At 40.5% G+C, this 26,851-nt stretch overlaps 1 protein-coding gene across 4 annotated transcripts in view; it reads right to left on the bottom strand.

Annotated features, from left to right (window-relative positions):
* Window positions 1-588: 588 nt before the first annotated feature.
* Window positions 589-26,851, bottom strand: part of ALCAM (activated leukocyte cell adhesion molecule) — a 175,938-nt gene continuing 149,675 nt past the window's right edge. For 2 of the 4 annotated variants that reach the window (XM_073614955.1, XM_073614954.1), the window contains 3 exons: window positions 17,377-17,460; window positions 9,828-9,933; window positions 589-4,309 (listed from right to left, as the gene is read on the bottom strand). In XM_073614955.1, coding sequence (XP_073471056.1) covers window positions 9,846-9,933; window positions 17,377-17,460 — 172 coding nt within the window. In that variant the 3' untranslated portion in view covers window positions 589-4,309; window positions 9,828-9,845. The remainder of the gene's footprint in view (window positions 4,310-9,827; window positions 9,934-17,376; window positions 17,461-26,851) is intronic. The other 2 variants (XM_073614957.1, XM_073614956.1) reach the window with 2 other exon arrangements.

Genomic DNA, 26,851 nt, shown 5'->3' with positions numbered 1-26,851 from the left:
AGCATGTTTATTTAAGAATAACAGCTCTGGAACCCTCACATTATTCTCTCTGCAGCAGGATAGTCTTGCCAACTAAAGCAGGGAACATGTGCAGGTCCCAACAGTGTTTTATCACTCTGCAGAGAGAGAATGAAGCACAGCTCGCCCTCCTGTAAGTTTCCTTCTTCACCGCTTGCAAGAAGTATACAAAACAATCAATGAGGCTAGTTTTGGATACTTGCTTGTGCACCCCACCAGAAAAAGCAAATCTCACCAGTGAAGCATGAATTATAGTTTAAAAAGAGCTGAGCTACTGTATATAACTCATATACAGTAGATCAGCTCTTCTGCAACTATGAATCATGTCTCCTAACACAATTTGCACTGATTGTGCAAATGTATTAAGTGTTTCCCTGCATTCATAATGACCTTTATTCAGATACTTCCAATCTTGCCTACAGATTTTTTTACTTCAAGTCCCATAGCGCTCTGCTATGACTGGAACACACACTAAAATGATAAAAATAACTAGCAATGGATTGTAAATAAACATATTGTTACAACTATTTATTCGCAATGAGCTATGCTAAAAAACTAAATATTTATTAAAAAAAAAAAAATACATGCACTTAAAAAAATACCAATGCTACTTTAATATATCCAGGAAAATCAAGTGAGTTTGCATATATAAACCTTTCACCCTTTCCCCTCTTTTGCCATTCTTTAAAAGCTGTTCTGCTTTCATCAGTGGTCCTCCCAGATAAAATATTCTTAGATTTCCTAAATAAGCCATATGCAGTGATTTCTGTATCAAGTTGTTTATTAAAGAAGGCATCCCCAGCACCCCTTTAGATGGGTATGTGCCCTTGCCCAGAGCCAGCTTAGCCAGGATTTACAAACAGGGTACATACATATCTAAAAGGGATGTCAGGCATACTTTCTTTAAAACACTGAAAATGACTTCTCTTTCCTTCCCTTTTTTCTGAGCACTGTGCATTTGTACATGCTTCTAGACACTTCACTAAAGGCACATGATAATGATTAGTGACCCTGGTACTGAATCAGCCATAGTTATGTAACTTCACACCAGTTTTTTTATCACTTTTTTTATATCAACTTCTTTACCATACCATTGAATGCACATTAGCATATTATAGCTGTCAGGAACTAAGTGGGTAGACCAGGTTAATTAAAAAAAGAAAATAATCAACTATACCAGTGAATAACCTGAAAATGTGCATTTCAGAGGTCTTTTAGGGACACTGCTAGTGTGTTTGTAGTTCTGTCCCCCCACAAGATTATGCACATTAAAGTATTTGCACATTCTGAAGCAAGTAATAAAAGCACTTTAAAACAAAACCCATTCATGACTGTTGCTTTAGGCATTACGGAGAAAATAATCTTCAAAGTGCACAATAGAGGCACTGAAATCTGGACATTTTCCTAATACTTTCTATTGCAGCAAAATCTTGCAGCAGTCTATTAGCCATCTAATCTAAACACATATCTTGTGTTTTAGGTTAGAAACTGACTGAAACTTGACTTTAAAGTCTTTATTATTTTTTCTGAGAATTAATTACTTTACATTAAAAGCAGTTAGAGAGGTCAATGATAGATTGTTTTAACCACTTTCCACCCACCCGTTGCCTACTTCCAGGTTTAGGACGCATGCATGCGCTTCCCCCTGGCCGGCACCCGATGTGATCACACACAGCGGGAGTCTGTCAGCAAGTTCCGGCCAAAGTTTCACGGCTGGCACCTGCTGATCATCTGTGTACAATCATAGCCCAGAGGTCTGTGTTGACAATCAACACAGAGCTCTTTGCTGAAAGAACAATCTCTCTGTTTCTCATCCCTGCAAAGCAGAGATCTATTAGTAAATACAGTACACTTTACACACATAGATAGTACACATAGTTAGGCACACATTTAACCCCTTAATTGCCCTAGATGTTAATATAAACTTTTGTTTTGGTACAGCGTTGCATGGCTATGCAATTACCAGTTAAAGTAGTGCAGTGCTAAAGAGCAAAAAATGGCCTGCTCATGAAGGGGGAAAATCTTCCGGAGTTCAAGTGGTTAAAGCACGTTTACTTGTTTTTTCTTTTCAATGCCCATAGTCTTGACACATATGTACCTAAAGGACATCTCTCTCCCTCACCACAGTATATAAGGGTGTCTCCCTCACCTTGATATTATCATGATGGTGTGTTTTATGCAGCTGAATTCTCAATGCATTTTACATTAGGGAGAAAGCAGTAGCAGGAGTTAAAATCTCTTATGTACATAGACATTGTGGTGTGCCTCTAAAATGAGTTAACAAGGCATTTCACAGCTGTGAAATACAGTTTTTGAATTTTATCCTAGGGAGGGTACACTGGCTGATCTCAAATTAAACTCAAATGCCCATGTGAAAGAATCTCAACATGATTTTTTTTATTACCTAAAGTTGCCAGCTGGACATAAGCAGTTAGTTGATAGCTGGACATAAGCAGTTAGTTGATAGCTGGACATAAGCAGTTAGTTGATCATTTAACCCAGTAGTACCAACCCTCAAATAAATGTCTTTTACTTGTGGAATTAACCTGTCATTTGCTTGAAACTGAATAAATATCTGAGCAAAAAGTAAATTAAAACACAGTTAAATAGACAAAATTATTAGAGTTTTTTAAAAATCTATATCATATGATAATCATTCAACTCTGACCCTTGTACACAATTTTTTAGTAAATACACTTTATGTACATTCTCTGAAACATGTTTCAGCTTTACAGAGGATGAAATACATCTTGCAATATCCAATGCATTAATTGCTGTCTGTTTACAATACCATGTTTACACGGATTGAACAGTCCACATATTTTCTTTATAAAGTTACAAATTTAACAAAAAAAAACCAAAACATTTTATTGGTTTAGATATTGGCTGATAAATTATGTACCAGTTAACACAAGATCATACGAAGGTGCATCCATAATCTGTAGTGGTTAATGCAACTAAAGCCATAAAGCAAATGAGCCCCTTTCTGATTCTGCAACGCACTGCGAAGCAGATGCCCCAAGAATTAAAATAGTTAAAGACTACAGCATTAAGCTGCCAGTGGACTGATCCTTGCAGTTTTCTGTGTACATTAAATAAACAAGCTGCTTAATGCTACTGTCTTTACAGCAGCTATCCAGTTTGCAAAATATGAAATCAAAACAACCATTGAAGCACTTCTTTGTGTAACATCTGCTACACTTGTATCATCTGATTCATAATTTTATGGATAATAATAATGATAATTAAAACTGCCTCAAGACCAAAATGTGGGCATTGTATCAGTGATAAAAAGGTGCAAAAAAGCGAATCTGCTGGAGATGTACAGATCCCATTACACAGAAAGTGAGAAAATGACATTTAAAGCTTAGCCTATGCAACGAGGACAATGGCATCCATTTAATTTACCCTGAAAATATAAACAAGTCATAAAGAAAAGAATCAATTAAATATGTAATCAAAATGATAAACACAGCATGACGAGAGTACTATCTATAAGTTACATGGGTCCTTCAATATTAACCTTCTTCGACAAGAGTAAAACTTACTCTTTCGACGGACAATTGGGGAACCATATTGTTGCAATATAAAATTTTCCCCAAAACTGTGATATTTGTAAGACAGTGGACAAAATAAAAACAGGATTGCAGTTACTTTAAGATTAATTGTGTGAACATAATTTCTGTCTATAATGCTATCGGTAAAATATCTAATTTGATATGACTGCAGCTTTGTGTGAAATACCTTGTCCACTGAGAACCAGCAAGTGCTTACACACCCTGTTCTAGTTCTCAGTAAACTGAAAGCAAATATCTATAATGTATGTAAGTGGAAATGACCTAACAGAATACAGAAAAAAAACTCCAAAGAAACTGTTACACCTTAGTGTATCACCTTTGACATTTTACCGATAGCAATCAAGTCAAAATGTACCTGTGCATCAAACAGTGTCATAAAAATAATAACAATACGCTATACATCTGATTAACAGCAACTCCCAGAACAAAGCCTTACAGTGTATAAAAATAGCTACGTAAAAAAATTTACATAAAAGGCAAACAAAAATGTTCAGTGCAGACATTTACATAAAAAAAAAAAGAACACAACATGGTAAGCTATCATCATGGCTGTTGGAACAGTTTTTGTGTTGATTCGTTGCAGTTTTTGTCATTATCCTGTGACAACTTGGTACAAACTTTTAATACTTTGACCATAAACATTTGCAGCTCCGTTATACACCACCATTAAGTACAATCCATAATCATGCTTCAAACTGTTCATCATGGTTTCCCTGAAAAAAAAAAAAACATGGAAATTACTAGTGGATAAATAATATTTTGCAATGAAAACGGTGCCACCAACAAAAAAACAAAACAAAAATAGAGAGAGAATGAGAGAGTTTTTTTTTTGTCCCTCTGTACTGTCATTTCATGTACGAGGGCTCTCGAGAAAGTTTACACACTTATATTTTCATTGGAGACTGCCAGGGTGGGAGGAGTAGTAATTGGTCTATGTCTGAGATTGTCATGTGACTAGTCTGTCTAGCAAGCTGGCTGACCTTGTAGTTTAGTATGAGTGATGTAATTTGTTTTCAAAATTCCTAATAAAAAAAGTTTAAAAAAAAGTGCAGAAACTTTTTGAAGAACCCTCATATATCAACATTTTGACTACATATTTTAGCAACCAAAGAAAGGATGCTTTACAAAATGAATGTGTGAGCAGTATCCCCTGGGCTTCCTAGATATCTTCTGAAGGTGAAATTTAACCCAATATAACACAGTTGACATGACCTTTAGGCACTAGGGGTTTGGTACCCAAAGACTGAGACCAAGGTAGAGATACTTTAACCGCTTGCCGACCAGCCGCCGCAGTTATACTGCGACAACATGGCTCGGCTGCGCGAATCGCTGTTATGTTACTCCCTCTGGTGGCCACTAGGGACGCGCGTGCCCACAGCTTGCCCCAGAGCCGATGCGAGTGCCCGGTCTCGATAACCGTGGGGCTCCCGTGATTGCTCGTAACACGGCGAGAACCGGGATCTCTTTTTTTTTTTTTAAATATTCTTTATTTATTCAAAGGGAGGCAGGTAGTCCAATGTCATATCCATTTCCATCAATTATATACACATTTGCTTTTAACTGCCATACATTTTGTACTAACTTAATATTCCATAGTTATATAAGCATGTATATATACATCTTCATTCACCAATACATATATGTATGTGTCTACTCATAAGAAAAAAGAAATCCTCCCTTTCATTTTATATTTTACTAAACAAAAACCTTCAAAAGTAAATAAATCGATAAACCCACAAAAACAAAAAACAAGTCAAAACAAGAACAAATAGAAAAAAAAAGGGGGGGGGGGGGGGTTATCCTCCGCTCCCCGAGGAGACGGGTGGACAAAGGGACAAAGCAAAATCACATTGGCGTAGGACCCATCATTCCCCAGAAGCACTCCCCATCAGTCTCCTCCCCTCTTCTGAGTATACAAATTGATCTCAGTCTGCCCATGTTCTAGTGTATTGCTTTTTTCTGTCTTGTGCTGACAATACAAGATCCTTCATAACCCCGGTATTTCTTACCCTATTTAGCCACTGAGCGATGGAAGGAGGTTTGGGATCCCTCCAGCTAAGAGTAATACAGGCTTTAGCTGCACTGACCATATGACATAACACAGATTTTTTTATATACCTGCCGGGAGATATGTGAACAATGAAGCAGAAAAAAGGTGGGGTCATCTGGTATTGGAAAGGCTGTAAACTTTTGAGATATCCTCTGTACCTCCAGCCAGTATTGTCTAATCTTAGGACAGGACCAAAATACGTGAAATAGTGTCTCTCTACATCTCCAACAATGGTCTGAGGCCTCTGGAGAAAACTTACTTAGCCTTGCCAGGGTGCAATACCATTGTGTCAGGAATTTTTAATTAGATTCCTGAATCCTCGTACATTTTGATGAGTTCAGCGAAATAGATAATATTCTGTTGTTGGACTGCGCTAAAGGTCCTATCCAGATCTCTCTCCCATTTACCAAAGCCTGGCATCACAAAATCTTCTGAGGGCATGCTAAGCAGAGCATATATCTTAGAAATCGTCCGAGGGAGGGGTTCATCTCCATTGCAGTATGACTCAAATATAGTTAGTTGGCGCTGATAATTTATCGGTGGTCCCAGAGACCTAAGGAAGTGACGTAACTGCAACGCCTGCCAGAGAGAACCGGGATCTCTGTGTGTAAACACAGAGATCCCGGTTCTCTGAGGGGAGAAGTGACAGATCGTCTTTTCATACAAAGTATGAATAGCGATCTGTCATCTCCCCTAGTCAGTGCCCCCCCCCCCCCCCTCCAGTTAGAACACACACTAGGGAACACAATTAACCCCTTGATTGCCCCCTAGTGTTAACCCCTACACTGCCAGTGACATTTTTACAGTAATCAATGCATTTTTATAGCATTGATCGCTGTATTAATGCCAATGGTCCCAAAAATGTGTCAAAATTGTCCGATGTGTCTGCCATAATGTCGCAGTCATGATAAAAAACGCAGATCGCCGCCATTACTAGTAAAAAAAAAATAATTAAAAAAATGCTATACATCTATCCCCTATTTTGTAGACGCTATAACTTTATATAAACCAATCAATATATGCTTATTGCGATTTTTTTTTTTACCAAAAATATGTAGAAGAATACATATCGGCCTAAACTGAGGAAAAAAATTGTTTTTTTTAAATATATTTTTGGGGAATATTTATTATAGCAAAAAGTAAAAAATAATGCGTTTTTTTCAAAATTGTTGCTCTTTTTTTGTTTATAGCGCAAAAAATAAAAACTGCAGAGGTCATCAAATACCACCAAAAGAAAGCTCTATTTGTGGGAAAAAAGGACGTCAATTTTGTTTGGGCGCGACCGCGCAATTGTCAGTTAAAGCGACGCAGTGCCGAATCGCAAAAAGTGCTCTGGTCAGGAAGGGGGTAAAATCTTCCGGGGCTGAAGCGGTTAAAAAAGGGATGGTGAAGGGTGCCTTGGGTTTTTTAAAAGAAGCCTGAGAACTGAAATGTTTAAACGTTACATGCAGTTCCACGGTTCCCTAAGCCTTTAGCCTCCCTACATAGAGAAACCACACCTTAGTTGCAGACATGCTGCCTGCCCCTGCCCAGGCCCACACAATTATTACAGGAATCATTACTACTGTACAACACAGCTCCTGCTTCTATGCCTAGATCTCAAAGCGTGCACATGCGCAGTGTGCTCCCCTAAACGTTAATGTAGGCATACTAGAGCCTGCAACCTGGAGGCCCCATACCTTTTATGGCAGCATATTGCATATGTACTAATTTTAAATTTCAGGCAGAGTAGTAGGAGCTGTAGTATACAATAGTGATGAGGTCTATAAACACTGTCTGGATCTCCATACAGAAGTAGTATGTATGCATGCATCTAATTTGTGATGTCTTTATCTTAACATGGTGAGAACAGCATGTAGAAAGCTGGGGGCAAAGAGAAAATAAAACCTGTGCTTACCCATACACACAAGAGAATGTTCATCTGGCTACAATATATCCACATTTGTGGATCCACTAATTGCCTTTGCCAATCAATTTCAGGAAAAAGAGTTATCAAGGCTGTTACAGCCAATCACTACTGTTGTTCCCCAAGATGTTTTACAGCTCTCTCCTTTCCCTCCTTTATGGCTATAATCATGCACACTCTGGTGGTCTGCACATGCATGTATAAATATCTCAGAAGAAAGCTCTTTGCTTTCGTTTGCAGCAAAATTGTCATTTCCTAAACACATTGCAAAAACATAGCCTGACTTATCAGTACGCACTTTATTCGAAAACGGGTGTATGCAAGAGACCCCGTTGAGGGGGTGCGTTTCTATTCTATGCAAACTCTTTATCACTCCATCTTGGAAACTTTCTTATCAGGTGGCATGGGAGAGGGATCTGGGCAGAGGACTGGTGTTCCTGGAGTACTCGGATCCACGAAGGTGTACTAAACACTGCTCTGATTGAAGATTGAAGGCCGAAGCGCCGTTTGAAGATGTACCCAGGTTCGTCAGCTTCCTGCTTTAGGGGTTGTGGTCAGAAGCGCACAACTTTGCACATATGATGGACTTGTCCTAAAGTTCGCCGATTCTGGATGAGGCTACACTCTTTTATTTACTCAGTTACTTTGGTATATATTACCAAAGGTGTGGGCATAGCCTTGTTGGATAAACCGGTTGAGAATGTGCTGAGACACACACAAACTTTACTTTATGTTTTTAGCAGCCAAAATCGATGTTCCATCTGCGTGGAAAAGTCTGGTTATTGATTTTGCCTTGGTAAAACGTAAACTTACTTGGATCATGCTGAACAAATAGATTGCGAGTGTCTTGCGGTATGAAAAAATTTGGTCCCCCTGGCTTAACTATTTGCAGGTACCAGACGCACAGAGTTGACTCCCAGGCTGGAGAGAGTTTGACCCCTGGTCGAAACCACTTTTTTCTTTTTCTTCTTAGACCTATTTTTTCTTTCCATCCTCCTCTTCTTAAATTTTTTTCGACTATAGTATTCTTTTCAGTATCTTTCCTTTCTTTTATTTATTTTTTTATATGGTAATTTTGGTACTAGTTGAGGGGTTCCTAGACCCCGATACCTGGTTGAACAAATGTTTGGACCTAGCTCTAGGATGTTACCTGTTATAAGTTTAGGGTATCACTGTTATAGAGAGCTCCCCACAGATGTTAAGTATTAATGGTGCCCTAGGTTTTATGGGCTTTCAATTCCTAATCTGAACAGCAATGCTTTTTTTCCAAACAGAGCCCCCTCACATTATGGAGCTGGGAGTCCATCAACTACCTTGACATCTAACTGAAATATTGGGCAGTCCAACCCTGTTATTTGGTGCCTTATGTATATCTATGTTGCTGTGTCTGTAATATTAGCAAGACTATTATTGTCGCTATATATTTTATTTTCCTTATTTATTGGAAAGAAAACATTTAATAAAAAAGAATGAAACAGAAGAAAGCTCTTTGCATGGTCAGGTTTGTGCCTGTAAAACTGCTATTGCTTATGGCTATATTGGGATCTCTAATTACAGCTGTCATGCTTGTTAGACTGAACAATTGTTTCTAAAGCCGCGTACACACGAGCGGAATGTCCGACAGAAAAAGTCTGACGATAGCTTTTCATCATCTACTCCGATCGTGTGTATGCCTCATCTGACTTTTTTTTCCCGAAAATTCTGACAGACCTAGAAATGGAACATGTTCTAAATATTTCCAACAGAATCAATTCCTATCGGGAAAACCGCTAGTCTGTATGCTGTTCCGACGGACCAAAAACGACGCATGCTCTGAAGCAAGTACGAGACGGAAGCTATTGGCTACCGAACTTCCTTTTTCTAGTCCCGTCGTACGTGCTGTACGTAACCTAATTCTGGACGGTCGGACTTTGGTTTGACTGTGTGTAGGCAAGACCACTTGAATGGAATTCTGTCGGAGAAACCGTTGGAGTTTATTCCGATGGCAAAACCGGAATCGATCCATGTATGGGCAGTATGTATGTATACCGATAAACTTCTATACAACTGCCCTATCAGATTTTTACCACACGAACAACGCCTCCGGCTTAAGCGGAAGTGATGATCATTGTATTCTGATGGCAGGGAAGTCTCCCTGTTGTCAGATTATAATGTCTCGGCAGGGAAGATTTTTCACCCATCCACTCAATGAGGATGGGGGAATCAGGTAATTTTTGGGTAAAAAAAAAAAAAAGACTTATGTATGGGCTGCTTTAGTTGCATGAATTAAACTTACCTTGAGTATTTTGAGTTTTTATGCTTCTGATTTATGATTGTTTTCTTCTAGTTTTTTGTTTTCTTCTGTGTTACCAAGTTCTTTCCCTACATGTTTTGACGTTGAGCTATAAAGCAAGGAAAATCATGATAAGATAACTACTTTATACTATAGCATGCAAATTCTGCAACAAAATACATTTCAGTATGACACTCAAACCTTTGAATTGAATAGTAATTGCTATATTTTCTTAAAGCTATTCAGGATGTTTGGGCGCAGCTTAAAATAATGATACCTACTTTATGTGCATCAATGGCAAAAAGGGATTCCAATATTAACAGAATATCACCATAGCCAGTTTGGGAACAGTCTGATAGTCAGCAGCTCATGGACAAGTCTGACTTTACATAGTTACATAGTTGGAAAGGTTGAATAAAGACAACAGTCCATCCAGTTCCAGTTGGTGTTTGCGCGTGTTTGCGTGTGTGTGCGCATGTGCAGAAAATAATTTCCCATATTCCTGTATACTGTTTTCGCCAAGATGCACGTCCAAGAGTCTTTTAAAAATTCCTGCCTACACCACCGATTTCCACATCCTTACCACCCTGTGAAAAACCCCTATGCAGCTTAACCACCTAAGGACAGCCCCACGCAGATATACAGCGGCACGGTGACCCTCCCGTGCGAAATCATGTACATGTACGTGATTTTGTGCAGTGGGTCTGGTGCGCCCACGTGCTGCCGGCGACCAGATCCTGCTGTGATTGGACACAGCAGAAGCCAATCAGCGACACCCCATGATCATTCATAGGAGATGCATAATGGTGGCCTGCCTATGTAAACAAGGCAGACCGCCGTTCTGTGTGTAAGGAAGATGGAGATCTTGTGTTTCTGCTAAGCAGAAACATGGATCTCTGTGTTCCTCCTGTCACAGCATTTCCCCCACAGTTAGAAAGCACTCCCTAGGAGCACACTTAACCCTGTGATCGCCCCTGATGTTAACCCCTTCTTTGCCAGTGTCATTAGTACAGTTACAGTGCATATTATTTAGCACTGATCACTGTATTAATGTCACTGGTCCCCAAAGTGTCAAAAGAGTCAGTTAGGTATCTGATTTGTCAGCTGCAGTCCTGCTAAAAAAAAAAAAGAAACAAAACAAAAAATCGCTGATTGCTGCCTTTACTAGTAAAAAAAAAAAAAAAAAAAAAAATTCCCTATTTTGTAGACAATATAACTTTTGCGCAAACCAATAAATATACGCTTATTGGGATTTTTGTTACCAAACATATGTAGCAGAATACATTGGTATACAATTGGCCTAAACTGATGAAGAAATTAGATTTTTTACATTTTTTTTATTGGATATGTTTTATAGCATAAAGAAAAATTATTTTTTTTGTTTTTCAAAATTGTAAGTCTTTTTTTGTTTATAGCGCAAAAAATAAAAACCACAGAGGTGATCAAATACCACCAAAAGAAAGCTCTAAATACAAAAATGTATTTGAGATAGAGTAAGGGAAGGTTATAACCCCTGTCAGATTTTTTTTTTCCACCATATCTGTCCCATTGTGGAGATTTCCCTTCACTTCCTGTCTTAAAGCCAAACAGGCAGTGAGAGGAAATCCCTGCAAATTAAAGGAATTCGAACTAGTGTTCCCATTGGAGCATTTCCCCCTTATTACTTTTCTGGGGACAACCCAAAATTTGGGGATATTCTTTTACTTTCACTTTCAATGATAATAGTAAACAGCACAATTGGAGAGGTTGAATCTCCTTAATGGGACCACAGATAGCAATAAAAAAAATGACAGGTGTTCTAATCTATCTCTTCTCTACCCAAAACTAAAAAAAAAAGTTTTGCCTTTAGTTATGATTAAGTTTAAACTGCTTCCCTTCCAGTCTCATCATGCGGCCCCGTGTCCTCTTACACTCCCTGGGACTGAAAAGTTTCATACTTACGCTGGGATCACCGATTAGATATTTGTATATTGCTATCATATCTCCTCTCAAGCATCTCTTCTCCAGGGAGAATAAATTTAGCACTTGTAGTCGTTCCTCATAATTGAGGTCCTCCAGTCCCCATTAAAAATGTATTTGCTCTTCTCTGGACTCTCTAGCTCCAGCATTCTTTCTCAGGATTGGTGACCAGAAATGGACGGAACACTCCAGAGTTTTTTAAAAGTGGCAGGATTATCATTTTATCTCTGGAGCAAATTCCTTTTTTTAATGCATGCTAATATTCTGCCGGCTTTGCTTGCAGTAGCTTGACACTGTATGCTATTGCTTAGTCTGACTTCTCCTAGGACCGCTAGATCCTTCTCCATCCTGGAATCTCCTAGGGGTTCTTCCCCTGAGTAAATTCCGTTTATATTGTTACCCCCCAAGTGCATCACCTTACATTTACCAATATTAAACTTAATTTGCCAATGGCAAGGCGATACCAGGGCTCAGAATGGGATATCGCCACGGCGCAGGTCAGCGGGACGGGGGGGGGGGGGGGGGTTCCTATGTAAGTTCACTTTACCTTACAGTGAACTTACACTTTAAGAGTTTGTGGGAGACTATCAATTGCTTTCGCAAAATCCAGATTCGCCACATCCCTGTGCAGATGACAGCTCACTTACTCGTAGAACGTTAATAGGTTGGTTAGGCGTTAGTTAGATTCATTTCATAAACCCATGCTGATTAATGCTAATGATATGGTTTTCATCAGAAAATTCTTGGATATGGTCCCTTATCATCCCCTCAAATAGTTTACAAACTATCAATGTTAGACTGACAGGCGTGTAGTTTCCAGCAATATATCTCTGCCCTTTTTTGAATGTTGGTACCATGTGGGCTTTTTTTTGCCAGTCAGCTGGTACCAATCCTGTCAGTATGCTATCCATAAATATTAGGGTCTGGCTATAAACTGACTGTGTTCATTAACCACATGCCAACCAGCCCCCGCAGTTGTACAAAGGCAGAATGGCACGGCTATGCGAAACGACGTTATGTAACGTTTGCTTCTCCCTGTGGCCAAAAGGGGGCGTGTGCACCCCCCCCCACCCCCCAAGCCGATGTGAGTGTCCGGCCTCGATCACCGCCGGGCTCCGCGATCACTCGAGGCACATGCAGAACCCGGAACTGTGTGTGTAAACAAACAGTTTCCGGTTCTCTGAGGGGAGAACTGACAGATCGTCTGTTCATACAGAGTATGAACAGCGATCTGTTAGCTTCCCTGCACAGTCCCCTCCCCCCCTTCAGTTAGAACACAAACTAGGACACACATTAACTCCTTCACTGCCCCCTAATGTTAACCCCTTCACTGCCAGTGACATTTTTACAGTAATCAATGCATTTTTAATCGCACTAATCGCTTTATTAATGCCAATGGTCCCAAAAATGTGTCAAAATTATCCGTGTCTGCCATAATGTCGCAGTCACGATAAAAATCGCTGATCGCCGCCATTACTAGTAAGAAAAAAAAAATATTAATAAAAATGCCATAAAACTATCCCCTATTTTGTAGACGCTAGAACTTTTGTGCAAACCAATCAATATACTCTTATTGCGATTTTTTTCTCAAAAATATGTAGAAGAATACATATCGGCCTAAACGGTAGAAAAAAAATGCTTTTTTTGTTTATAGCGCAAAAATTAAAAAATGCAGAGGTGATCAAATACCACCAAAAGAAAGCGCTATTTGTGGGAAAAAAAGGACGTCAATTTTGTTTGGGAGCCACGTCGCACGACTGCGCAATTGTCAGTTAAAGTGACGCCGTGTCGAATTGCAAAAAGTGCTCTGGTCTTTGGCCAGCCAAATGGTCCGGGGCTGAAGCGGTTAAGGACTATCAGCTGTAAGTCATCTTGTCCTGGCGATTTATTTATGTTAAGCTTCTCTAATCCTTTGCGGACTCCGGCCGGTGTTAGCCACAAGGGTAGATCCTGTAACGGGTTACTAACAATACAGTCGTGGTTGTTATACCCATCCTTTTCCTGTGCGAAGACTGAGGAGAAGGCGGCATTTAGTACAGCTGCCTTCTCCTGCTCACCTGTTACCATCTTCACTTCCTTGTCATTTATGGGGCCTATGTGTTCCGACCTCGCTTTTTTACTGTTAATATATTTAAAATATTTCTTGGGGTTTTTTTTTTACTATCTTCTGCTGTGTCTCTTGTGGTTCTTTTTAGCCGCCCTGATTGCGTTCTTACACTTTTTATTGCATTCACTGTAGTGTTCGAATGCTGACAATGACCCCTCCGCTTTGTACTTTTTAAAGGCCATTTTTTTGTCCTTAAAATTACATTTTACATTTTGTTTTAGCCACCCAGCTTTAAACTTTGTTCTTCTATATTTATTACCACTTGGAATGCACTTGTGATACTTTTATTTAATGTGTTCCTAAAGCACTCCCATTTTTCCTCCATGTTCAATGTTTCAAAGATTTGGTCCCACTTAATATCCTGTAGAATTTAGCACAGTTTAGAAAAGTTGGCTCTTTTGAAATTTAGTGTTCTTGTACTCCCCTCGTGCCCCCCTTTCTTATGTTTTATGCTGAATGTAATAATCCTGTGGTCGATAGTTCCCAAGTTGTCCCGTATTTCCACACCTGCAATCAGATCTGTATCATTTAGACTTAATAGATCTAGCAATGCACCATTTCTAGTCGGGCAATCCACCAATTGGGACATGAATTTGTCCTGTAAGACATTTAGGAAATGGTGGACCTTTAATGAGTGAGCTTTCCCTTCTGCCCAGTCAATGTCGTGATAGTTGAAGTCCCCCATCACAATGACATTTCCCTTCCTTTCTGCCATTTCTAACTATGAAAGAAGATCCAACTCCACCTCTTCCTTCAGGTTAGGGAGCCTGTAACACACACCCACTAGTAATTTCCCGCTTACTTCTACCTTTTGGAGTTCCATGCATACGGATTCTATATCCCCCCTGCCCCACCACTGATGTCATTCCTCTCTTCTACCCGTAAATCATTCCTGATATATAGACACACCCCTTCCCCTCTTTTTCCCCTCCCTGTCCCTTTGATACAAGGAATATCCCTGGATGCTTGCCAGCAAGTCATATGAACTGTCAAACCAAGTTTCTGTTATTCCCATGAAGTCCACATCTTCCTTGTGTAATAGCAGCTCCAGTTCCTCCATTTTATTGACTAGGCTCCTGGCATTTGTAAACATTCCCCTGAGTTTTGTACTGGTGCATTTAATTTTCTCCATATGATTTCTCAGACTTCGTTTTTGATTTGGTAAATCATTAACCCTGGGATTAGATGTTATGGATATATTATCACTAGTGCTTCCACTACTCCCTCTGTCTTATGCTCACTGCCAGCTATCACTTCCTCTGAACCCTCCCCTCCAACACCTAGTTCAAAAGCTTTTTTTCCCAACAGAGTTACGCCCTCCCCATAAAGGAGCAGCCCGTCCCTACTAAAGAGTCAGGAAGCGACTGAAAAGTCAGCCCAGTTCTCCAGGAACCCAAAACCCTCCTTCCTACACCAGTTCCTTAGCCACTTGTTAATTTCCCTAATCTGCTGCATCTCTGGGGTAGCTCAAGGTACCGGCAGTATCTCTGAGAATATCACCTTGGAGGTCCTTCTCTTAAATTCTGCTACTAAGTCCCTGAAGTCATTTTTTAGGATGCACCACCTTCCTCTTACATTATCATTGGTACCAACGTGTACCAAGACAGCTGGGTCCTCCCCAGCCCCACCCAATAATCTGTCCATCCTGTCCACGATGTGTCGAACCCGAGCGCTCGGTAAACATACCGTTCGGTGATCGTGGTCTTTGTGTCAGATTACCCTATCTGTCCTTCTAATAATTGAGTCCCCTACCCCTAATACCTGAGGTCTGACCAAGGAGCCGTGCATGCTCCGAAACGTGTTACTGCCCACCACCTTCATCTGATGTTACAGCGGCAGTTCCAGCTTGGTTCCAGAACCCGGGCCACCTCATCGCATCTTCACCTCCTCGCCAATCCATGTCACCAGGAACTCTGACAGCTGCAGGACGGCTTACTCTCTCCCCCAGAGAGATGAGGATTACAGCAATCCGCAGGAGGATGAATCGTTATATGCCTATGACCTCTTACTATCGTGTAAGTCTTCTTAATTCCATTGTACCTGTAATAAATCTTTTAACCACTGCACTTAAGAGGCACCCTTCTCTTTCCTTTATGACCCTCTAGAGCTGCTTCTTCTCTACAAAGCACTGCCTTCAGTGCCATTTCTCCACTGCTACAAAGGACCGGATACCCAGCCTTACCAGAGCAGCATCACCTCTCCTTTTCAACCACTAATACCTGCCTAACTGTACCTGTATCCTTGCCCCCCTCCTTACCAGAGCAGTTATTCCCCTGGCAGCTAGGGGAGGGTGCCTTCTCCAGAACTGCCCTGCCACCCCTGAGCTGATATCCTCAACATCATATAACTTGGTATATTTGTTGGGGTGTACCAACTCAGGACTAGCCTCCCTAATGCTCTTGCCTCTACCCCTCCTTCTATCTGTCATCCAGCTATCTGTCATCCCCCGCCAGCACCTGCTGGGTAATGTCCAAACTCCTTTCCAGGCTGTTGATACTGCGCAGTGTTGCCACCTTGTTTTCTAGATCCAGGATCTGATCTTCCAGAGAAACCACTTACTCACATCTTGCACAGCAGTATTCGCCCTTGATTGGCTCATCAAGGAACGCATACATGGAGCAAGATGTGTACTGGGTCGCATCACCAATCCTGTTGGACATTTTACCTGCTGCTCTAATGGGGATATTGAATGGTTACTCTCAGTACTCTACACTACTCCAAGTTACTCCTTGTGCTACAGTTCCACGTTGTTTCAAATTACTCAGTTACCCCCAATACTTCAAGTTACTTTAAGCTACTCTAAGACACTCCCAGAACACCAAGTCGCTACCTAGTACCCGACTTATCAGACTTTACTCCCAGTCACTACTCAGGACTTCAAGTAAGTACCCAGTACGCCAAATCAATAACCAGTGCTCAGATTCGATATTCAATACTCCCAGTTACTACTCCCGGTACCCTAAAGTTACTACAGGTACTACTCCTGGTATCTCCAAGTTACTACAGGTACTACTACCGGTACCCCCAAGTTACTACGAGTACTGATCTCAGTACCCCAAGGTTACTACAATTACATTTCTCAGTACCCCTAAGGTTACTACAGGTATTCCCAGTACTCCAAAGCTACTACAGGTATTATTCCCAGTACTCCAATGGTACTATGTGTTTTACTTCTGGTATCCCAAGGTTATACTACAGGTGTTTCTCCCAGTATTCAAAAGTTACTTCAGGTATTTCTCCCAGCAACCTATAGTTACTACAGGTATTACTCACACTACTTCAAAGTTACTACAGTATTACTCTCAGTACTCCAAACTTACTTCAAGTGTTACTCCCAGTACTCCAAAAGTTTCTTTAGGTATTACTCTCAGTTCTCTAAAGTCACTTCGGAATTTACTCCCAGTACTTCCAAGTTACTTCAGGTATTACCCCCAAGTTACTTCAAGTAAAACTCCCAGCACTCCAAATGATACCCCCAGTACTCACAGCGTGTCCGCTGCTCCTTCTTTCAGTCTGTCCCACCCACGTTCTCCTGCCGGCTGCTCCTGTATGTGCCGGCTGCTCCTGCTTCTGCATGTGTAAAACAATTTAAATAACTCAAGGATCCTAGTGTTATGTAAAGAAGAGGCATCTCAACAGCCTTTAAACACAGTGGCTAAATCCAGATTTACAGCACTAACAGCTAAAACTCCATCACATATTGACAAATGTATGACATGTAACAGGCAAACACAGAAAACCAGTTGTAATATATACATATGGTATACATATACCATATACTGATATATACAGAAGTTTCAACAGCTGCAATATTGAAGTCTATTTACAGGTTATCATTTAGACTGGTGTTCTGTAATGTTAGCATAAAATAAACAGTTTTTGCTTCTTTATAAATAACTGGTTTGCAGCATACTGTATATGTGAGCAAACCATTTTTTTTTAAGAGAGACTGTATAACGGTTTGTTATAAAAGTTGGCATACTCCTATACACCTTGTTTGAGAGCAACTAGGCAGGGTGACATCCTCCTGCTTCCGGTGAGATCTATGAAATGTTCAATTATTATTATTATTATAATAAGGGATTTATATAGTGCCAACAGTTTGCGCAACGTTTTACAATGTAGATGGTTGACAGCAAAATTACAATATAGTTCAATACAGAAGGGACAGGAGGGCCTTGCTCGTGGAACTTACATTCTAAAGGGAAGTGGTACGAAAGGTAATAGCTGCGGGGGATGGTCCGATGGGGGTGGCTCAGGTAAGGTTCTTAGGTGGGTGTGGAATATGCTTCCCTGAATAAATGCGTTTTCAGGGATCTCCTAAAGGTGGACAAAGTAGGGGCTGACCGGACATACCAGGGCAGGGAGTTCCAGAGGATGGGAGAGGCTCCAAAGAAGTCCTGGAGGCGAGCATGGGAAGATGTAACAAGGGAGTTAGAGAGCAGAAGGTCTTGGGAGGTGTGGAGAGATCGATTTGGGTGATATCTGTAGATGAGGTTGGTGACGTAGTTGGGGGTGATGTTGTGGACGGCCTTGTATGTTGTGGTTAGTATTTTGAATTTTATACGGTGGGGTAGAGGAAGCCAGTGAAGGGATTGGCAGAGAGAAGCAGCAGTCATGGATCAGTTAGTGAGGTGTAGGAGTGTAGCATTCATAATAGACTGAAGGGGGATAGTCTGTGTAAGGGAAGGCCATTAAAGAGAGAGTTGCAGTAGTCTAGGCGGGAAATAACCAAGTAGTGAATCAGTTGTTATGTGGTGTCGTTAGTCAGAAAGGGGTGAATTCTGGCGATGTTTCGGAGGTTAAGGCGGCAAGATTCAGTGATTGGATGTGGGGGCTGAAGGAGAGGCCAGAGTCTAGGATTACACCCATCACCCTGGCATGTGTGGGGGGACCAATGGTTGTGCCGTTGATCTTAATGGTAAAGTCACAGGGAAGAGGAAATATTACAAGCTCAGTTTTAGAAAGATTGAGTTAGAGAAAATGGTCTGACATCCATATTGATATGTAATTTAGTAAGTTTGTGACCTGTGAGGAGCTTCAATGATGAATAGCTGAAGCTGCATGCACCAGAGACATAATTCATCCATTTTCAGATGACTTTAGGCCTTTTACACAGTATACTGATGTTTGAGAATCAGCATTTTTGGATGTATTTTCTGGCATTTATGTTAGGCATTCATGCATATTCCCACAAAATACTGACGGTGAACTAGATTTTTGCATTTTTTCTCTACTGATTAAAATGCATGTAAACAATGGGATGCATTTTTTTCAAAAAAATGCTGTATTGAGCATTTTTAAGCTGCAGTACGCAAGAGGTCTTAGTCTGATGCAACAGCCAGAAACATTCTGACAGGCTTACGGCAGACTGTTTTCTGACACACTCACATATATTCAGATGTAAAACACCACTTTAATGGATAAGTACGTAACATGTTACACCCATATTCAGGGTGTAACATGTTACTGTTGCAGCAGGTCCCACACCCCACTGGTCCCCCATTGTGACAGCAAGCGGGGGATCTTCTCCCCTCACTCACTGTCACAATTAAAAAAAAATCATGGCTGTGAGGATCTCTGCCCACCCATTCATTCCCAGAGTTCTGTGGAAATTAGTACTACAAGTACTGACAGCCTTTGCAGCTGTCAGCTTGTAGTTCTCAATGAACTACCAGGGCATTGTTAAACGCTCTAGGTAGTTCATTGATGCATTCTGCCAGTGTGTAGCTGTCTGCTTGCACAAGGTATGAGCAGACAACTTACAGACAGTCTGTAAGTGCCCTGCATAGCACCCACGATCTGCAAATGCAAGTGCAATGCTTTGCAGGCTCCTAGTAAGAAAAAAATGCACTTTTTTTTTTTTTTTACCTGCAAAAAGATGTGCATTTATTATTATTTTTTTTTCACAAAGGTGAACTTATCCTTCAGTGCAGATGCAGATAGTCTATATAAGATGAAATGCATCCAAAATAGAACCAAAACAAGTTGGCAGCAGCCACACTGTTTGATGTGAGCACTATGCACCTTCACTAAATTATGAAATTGCTTTAAGTGTCCAAAAATTTTGGGAACAGGCTTTTTTTTCTTTTGTTCGCACAAAAGGTTTGGAATATTAGCTGGAAGCAGCAGTTCTCTATTGGAAAAAGTTTTATAATAGGGAAATAAATTATACAAAAGAAAGCACGGCGCAATCAAGAGGAGGGAGGAAATATCAATTCTATGATGATGGATTCAGATGAAGACATATAGTATATTGCGCAACAGTGGAACAGATAATCTAGATTATAAGAGAAGGCTAAGAAATAAAGACAGAAACAAATACATAGAGAAGTCTAGATAGATATAGAAGTGTAAAAAGATCAAGATCGAAGAGAAATAAAGAGGCTGTGAAAAATATGGAAAGAAATGCTAGGAGTCCATCCTTTTAAAAATATTTGAAGGAATGCATAGAAGAAAATATGATGGATTACTGAGGAGAAAAATGTATATATATATATATATAGAGGACTACCATTCTCAGACAATAACACATAAATGGTGTGTCAATAACATTGAGATACAGATTTAATTTGATCTGAAATAAAAGTTACGTTTAAAAAAAAATGTATCTTTGGGTTAGATGTGCAGGTTGTGAAGTGCATTATTTTCCCAAGCTTGAAAATTGTATTAATCCAATAGTATGACCAATATTTGCATGCTATACTGTATATACGAAAAAGGCCATGTAAAAATCATATATTCCAGGCATGGAACTGTTTCTTCCAAAGAGAATTCATTTGGTTTCCAACAGAGAGTGATATTATGTAAGAGGTGAGCGATATATGTGCTGCAGCGACTGAGAATAGTGCCCACAAGTCTGTTGGCGTGCAGGAGTGTTTATTAACCAAACAACATCAGGTGGAACTGGTTTCTGCCATTGCAGCTAGAAGGAATTAACTTTTTATCTCTCATATTCATACAGTTTAGATCACGAAAGGGAGAAACTAACAAAGCTGCATAATAGGAGGCTCCACAGGGTACACACACACACACACACACACACACACACACACAAACCCTGTACATATACACCAGAGTAGTTTTTTTTTCTGGGCACCAAACATGGAACATTTTTTAATGCAAATATTATCCATGCCCTAAAATATAGCTCAGCTATATCCTCCACATACCAAAATGCAACATCAATGCTTCAGTACAGAAAACTGACACATTTGTGAAGTTTTAAAATGATGTTAAATAAAAGGACCCAAACGTATTCATTTATAACTGTTCCTAAGCAATGACAATGATCCACTGGATGATGCATAAACCTTTGGCCTAGATTGCTCGTGACAGGGGGTTTCAAAATTTGAATTTGCATATGGAATAATTGCTGCTTCAGTCTCATGAGCTGTTATATCAAAACGTCTTTGTGCTGCAGGAAAGGCTTCACCAGATCACAGATGTGCTCTAGTCTTTGCAGAATAGGAAGTTGCACCTTAAAGCAGAATTAGGCCCCTTTCAGACAGGACGGATTCCATTTTGATCAGCGGGGGAATTTTCCGCTGATCCCCTGCTGATCGGAGCAGAGCGGGCAGATGACAGATCCATGTCCACTCAGTTTCTACAGAGTGGATACGGATAAAGCTCGCTCTGAATCCATTTACACCCGACTGCCCTTTAATCTGATTCGCCTAGACTAGAGGGGATGTAAACCCCTCCATTTTTTTTTTTTAGCGGACCAGGGGTAGGCTGGTGTAAACCGACACAAGTTCGCTTACAACCGACAGTCCATGAGTGAATGGACTGTCCAAACAGAACTGCCTGGAAAACTGACAGGGGAACCTGATCAGACCCTTTGTGTGAAAGGGACCATAAACCTAAGAGCAAACATTTAGTATATTGTAGCTTACCAATTCTTAGATGTGATGGCTGTGTTAGTATTCTTTTTTAGGCTTTCTTTCTTCTATTTTCATATGGTGATCTGGCCAGTAAGTCTGTTATTTTTTAATAGAAAGGCTCTCTTGCAGTTATAGGGATGAGACAGACCATTTAACACTCACAGGGGTGCTTAAAATGATCAGCTTTTATTTATGTAAAACCTTTATCCCAAAAGGAAAAAGACTGCTGTAACTGATTTTAATGTGTTATCTGGAGTTCAGCTTCAATTTGTTACTATAGCTAAATCTGCTAATACATCTAACACTTCCCTCCCCAGACTGACAATGCTACTGTCCAAATCTGCCCTCCGTACTCATTCATCCAGAGTGGTGTCAGTATAATACAGGTAGTTTGTTACAGGCCAGATCGCCAGGGGAAAAATAGTCTAAAAAAAAAGAAGATCTAACGATTTCATTGCTAAGCTACAATATATTAAATTTTTGGTTTTGGGTTTAATACTCCCTTAAAATAACAGCATCACACAACCAACACCGTTATGTACAATGGATAGAGATGCAAGTTTAAAAAAATATCCCATCTACAAAAAATATGGATGACCTGACAGTAGACATATTAGAGAAAACAAGTTTTCTTTGCCAGTGATGTCTGCACTTTAAAGAAAAGAGAAAAGGCAGCAGGTCTCCTAGGAGGAATTCAAATTTTATAGCTTCAAGAAAGGGAGCTGTATATAACGACACTGTGGTTAAATTTCAGATGCCTTGTATCCCATGAGCTTTTTCAACCCGAAATTTGAAGTGGTGTCTGAGGCCAGTATGTGGCATTTGCATTTACACGGCAAATTATGTTGCATAAAATGAAGAGCGATAATAAAATGCTTACCACAATGCAGCCAGCTTTAAAATTTGCTACGGCTAGAGGAAAACTGCATAGGCATCAATTTGTACTTCTAAATGGCAGTTTTTTTAAAACCATACAGTACATAGTAACAAGTCATCTGAATCTTGACTTGAAATGATATTTAAAAACTGACTGAGATATATCAAGAATATTTAATGCAAGAAAGCATGTTAAAGTGAAAGGAAAAATAAAAATCCTTCATAATGGGGCTTGATCTATTAAACAATAGTGAAAATTGGAGTGATTGTTAACTTTTACTTTATTTAGGGGGAAAAAAAAACATAAAACGTAGGATTTAACAAGGGTCTGCAAGCATGCATCAAATGACTCAGGTATATGAATACCTATATTCAGCAAGGCTGCACAAAGACATTACTGACCAGTAGACTACAGTCAGCCCCAAGATACGGGACTATCGTTTTCAGCAGCCAGGCATAAATGTTGTGTAACAATACACCCCACAAGTGGCGTACCTTGAGATGCCTATGCCTGAGGCAAGGCAAATATATATATATATATATATATATATATATATATATACACATGCACACACAGTATCTCAGAAAAGTGAGTACACCCCTCATATTTTTGTAAATATTTTATTATATCTTTTCATGTGACAACACTGAAGAAATGACATTATGCTACAATGCAAAGTAGTGAGTGTACAGCTTGAATAACAATGTAAATTTGCTGTTCCTCAAAATAACTCAACACATAGCTATTAATGTCTAAACTGCTGGCAACAAAAGTGAGTACACCCCTAAGTGAAAATGTCCAAATTGGGCCCAAAGTGTCAATATTTTGTGTGGCCACCATTATTTTCCAGCACTGCCTTAACCCTCTTGGGCATTTTCCAGAGGCGTTCACCAGAGCTTCACAGGTTGCCACTGGAGTCCTCTTTCACTCCTCCATGATGACATCAAAGAGCTGGTGGATGTTAGAGACATTGCGCTCTTCCACCTTCCGTTTGAGGATGCCCCACAGATGCTCAATAGGGCTTAGGTCTGGAGACATGCTTGGTCAGTCCATCACCTTTACCCTCAGCTTCTTTAGCAAGGCAGTGGTCGACTTGGACATATGTTTGGGGTCGTTATGTTGGAATACTGTGGCCCAGTCTCCGAAGAGAGGGGAATCATGCTCTGCTTTAGTACGTCACAGTACATGTTGGCATTTGTGGTTCCCTCAATGAACTGTAGCTCCTCTGTGCTGGCAGCAATCATGCAGCCCCAGACATGACACTCCCACACTCATTTTCACACCAAAGTGTATTCCTTTGATGTAAAGGACAAATTGTTACAATGTTTCTACTACGTTCCACTGCTAAAGAATGTTTTAATTCTTGGCAGACTGCCCGTTTTTTTTTTTCTTTCTTTTGACGGCTGTCAGCTTTAGCAGAGCAGAGAGAATTCTCTGCATAGAAAGAATCAGGAAATTCTTTTTTCAAGATCGCGATAACGATTCTGCATGATTAATTGTGCAGCTCTAATCTGTGCCATACTTTACCCCAAATTCTCTACCCCTTCCAACACAAATCTGATATCCCCTTCTAGCACAAATCCTCCCCATCTCAAATCGCCCCCCCCCCCCAGCACAGATCCTCTTACCAACCACCCCCATCACTCCTGCCAGCATAAATCTATCCCCACAATTCTTTAACTGCCCCCACCCTCTCCAGGTCATATACCCCCCCCCCCCCCCGTGCCATCTAGAAGTACAAATTGATGCCTATGCAGTTTTCCTCTAGCCGTAGCAAATTTTAAAGCTGGCTGCATTGTGGTAAGCATTTTATTATCGCTCTTCATTTTATGCAACATAATTTGCCGTGTAAATGCAAATGCCACATACTGGCATCAGACACCACTTCAAATTTCGGGTTGAAAAAGCTCATGGGATACAAGGCATCTGAAATTTAACCACAGTTAAATTTTCCCTCCCTGAAAAAACCTTAGATCAGCATGGCTCAAAACACAGGGACAGCCTTCCTCCCAGCTCCTCCTCTTGTGCATGATACATGTAAGAGCCGAGGAGGAGCCTATCTTTCCTCAGCTTTGATGTGTATTGTTACAAGCTCTGCAATAGTTGAAAAATGTCAGCTACTGCAGAGAGGGTTATCGAAGTGCTAAGGAACTGTGGCACCCTGCAGCAGATGTGAGGCAGGTGTCCTGGCTGCCCGGTGCTAGTGCGCCTCTGCCAGGTGAATTTGTGGAGCCAAGTGCCAGAAAATTAATTCAGCACTGGACCTGGATCTGCAGGATGCTGGTATTTTTTTTAAATCTTAGGACAGTCCCACCGAATTTGGGATGGTTGGGAGGTATGATTTTGCAATGCATCAATGGCAATGTTGCAGGCAAAGAAAGTTACAGTGTGGCAAAAAAGTATTTAGTCAGCCACCAATTGTGCAAGTTCTCCTACTTAAAAAGATGAGAGAAGCCTGTAATTGTCATCATATGTATAACTCAACTATGAGAGACAAAATGTGGAAGCAAATCAAGACAATCACATTGTCTGATTTTTGAAAGAATTTATTTGCTGATCCTAAACACACCGCCCGGGCAATGAAGGAGTGGCTTCGTAAGAAGCATTTCAAGTTCCTGGAGTGGCCTAGCCAGTCTCCAGATCTCAACCCCATAGAAAACCTTTGGAAGGAGTTGAAAGTCCGTGTTGCCCAGCGACAGCCCCAAAACATCACTGCTCTAGAGGAGATCTGCATGGAGGAATGGGCCAACATACCAGCAACAGTGTGTGACAACCTTGTGAAGACTTACAGAAAACGTTTGACCTCTGTCATTGCCAACAACGGATATATAACAAAGTATTGAGATGAACTTTTGATATTGACCAAATACTTATTTTCCACCATAATTTGCAAATAAATTCTTTCAAAAATCAGACAATGTGATTGTCTGGATTTGTTTCCACATTTTGTCTCTCATAGTTGAGGTATACCTATGATGACAATTACAGGCCTCTCTCATCTTTTTAAGTGGAAGAACTTGCACAATTGGTGGCTGACTAAATACTTTTTTGCCCCACTGTACATAGTACAGGCTTCAGGAAATAGACAATGATAGTGACTGAGCATGTTAGGAGCTCTGTGAATTCTTACTCCAGTCTTTTAACACAGCTGAAATGTGTGTTAGACAGCACGAGCAGTTAACTGACTGGTTTCATTGCCTGTAATAGCTTTTGTATGCCAAAACCACTTTGAAAATATGCAAAGTTGTAACTGGCAGCTTAATCTGTGAGGTGGGCTGCTAAAAACAAATTAAATGATAAGAAAAAAAAAATCTGCAAATCATTATGGGTTTATGAGTTAGTTGAGTAGGATATACAGTTTATTACACACATGAACATATACAGTATATAACTATATTAAATATGTACTCCTGCACACGTCATATTACATCCAAACTGTAAACAGTATATGTGCCCTTGGGCTTTTCAAGAAGTTAACATTTTATACAAGTTGCTCCTGGTAAAAGGCTAAACATATAGCAGCTAATCTATTATTTGTTATGGGTAAATGCTTTTACTGGTGCCTCCATGGCATCATACCTGTGACAAGCTCCGCCTTGGCACCTCCCTCAGGACCAGTGAATATTATAAAAGAAAAGGATTAGTGCACTCCCAGCATTCTCTTTTTTCCTCATACCTCATGGTCACTGAATGGTGGTCAAACATCCCTTACCTCTGCAGTCGGCAGCTTTCAGCTGGGTTCAAGCCTCTCCCAGGTGCAGTCCCTATTCTTGGGCAGCTAAATGTGCTAATAAGATAGGGAGTCCCTTCTGTGGGTCTTTTGGGACAGCAGTTGTCTCTTAACTAAGAGCTCCTATCTGCATTTATATACTGTCATTTGCTCAAGCCTGCAGCAGAGAAAGCAGCTATATCTATTTTTCACTTAGCCTTAGCCTTCCATTTCTCCTCCATTTCTCCCTCCTGTCATCTATTCTCTCTCACTATCCTTTCCTTGCACTCTTCTCTCTCTTTTTCCCTTTCTGCCTCCCCCACCACCTTCCCCTCCTTGTGATATTGTATATTCATTCCTAGTTGCTATAGTGGGAGGCGCGCACCTTGCGCCGGCTTTTCTGAGTTCCTCAGTATCTTCCTGCCCGCTCTGCGCAAGCGCAAATGTCTGGAGCCGGCTTGGTGGGCCCGGGCCACATATGTCCTAGTGCCA

This window comes from Aquarana catesbeiana, linkage group LG02, assembly GCF_042186555.1.
Source record: "Aquarana catesbeiana isolate 2022-GZ linkage group LG02, ASM4218655v1, whole genome shotgun sequence".
In the NCBI taxonomy this organism is placed as follows: domain Eukaryota; kingdom Metazoa; phylum Chordata; class Amphibia; order Anura; family Ranidae; genus Aquarana; species Aquarana catesbeiana.
The sequence above is the reverse complement of the archived record's forward strand: the minus strand, read 5'-3'. Positions and strand labels throughout refer to the sequence as shown.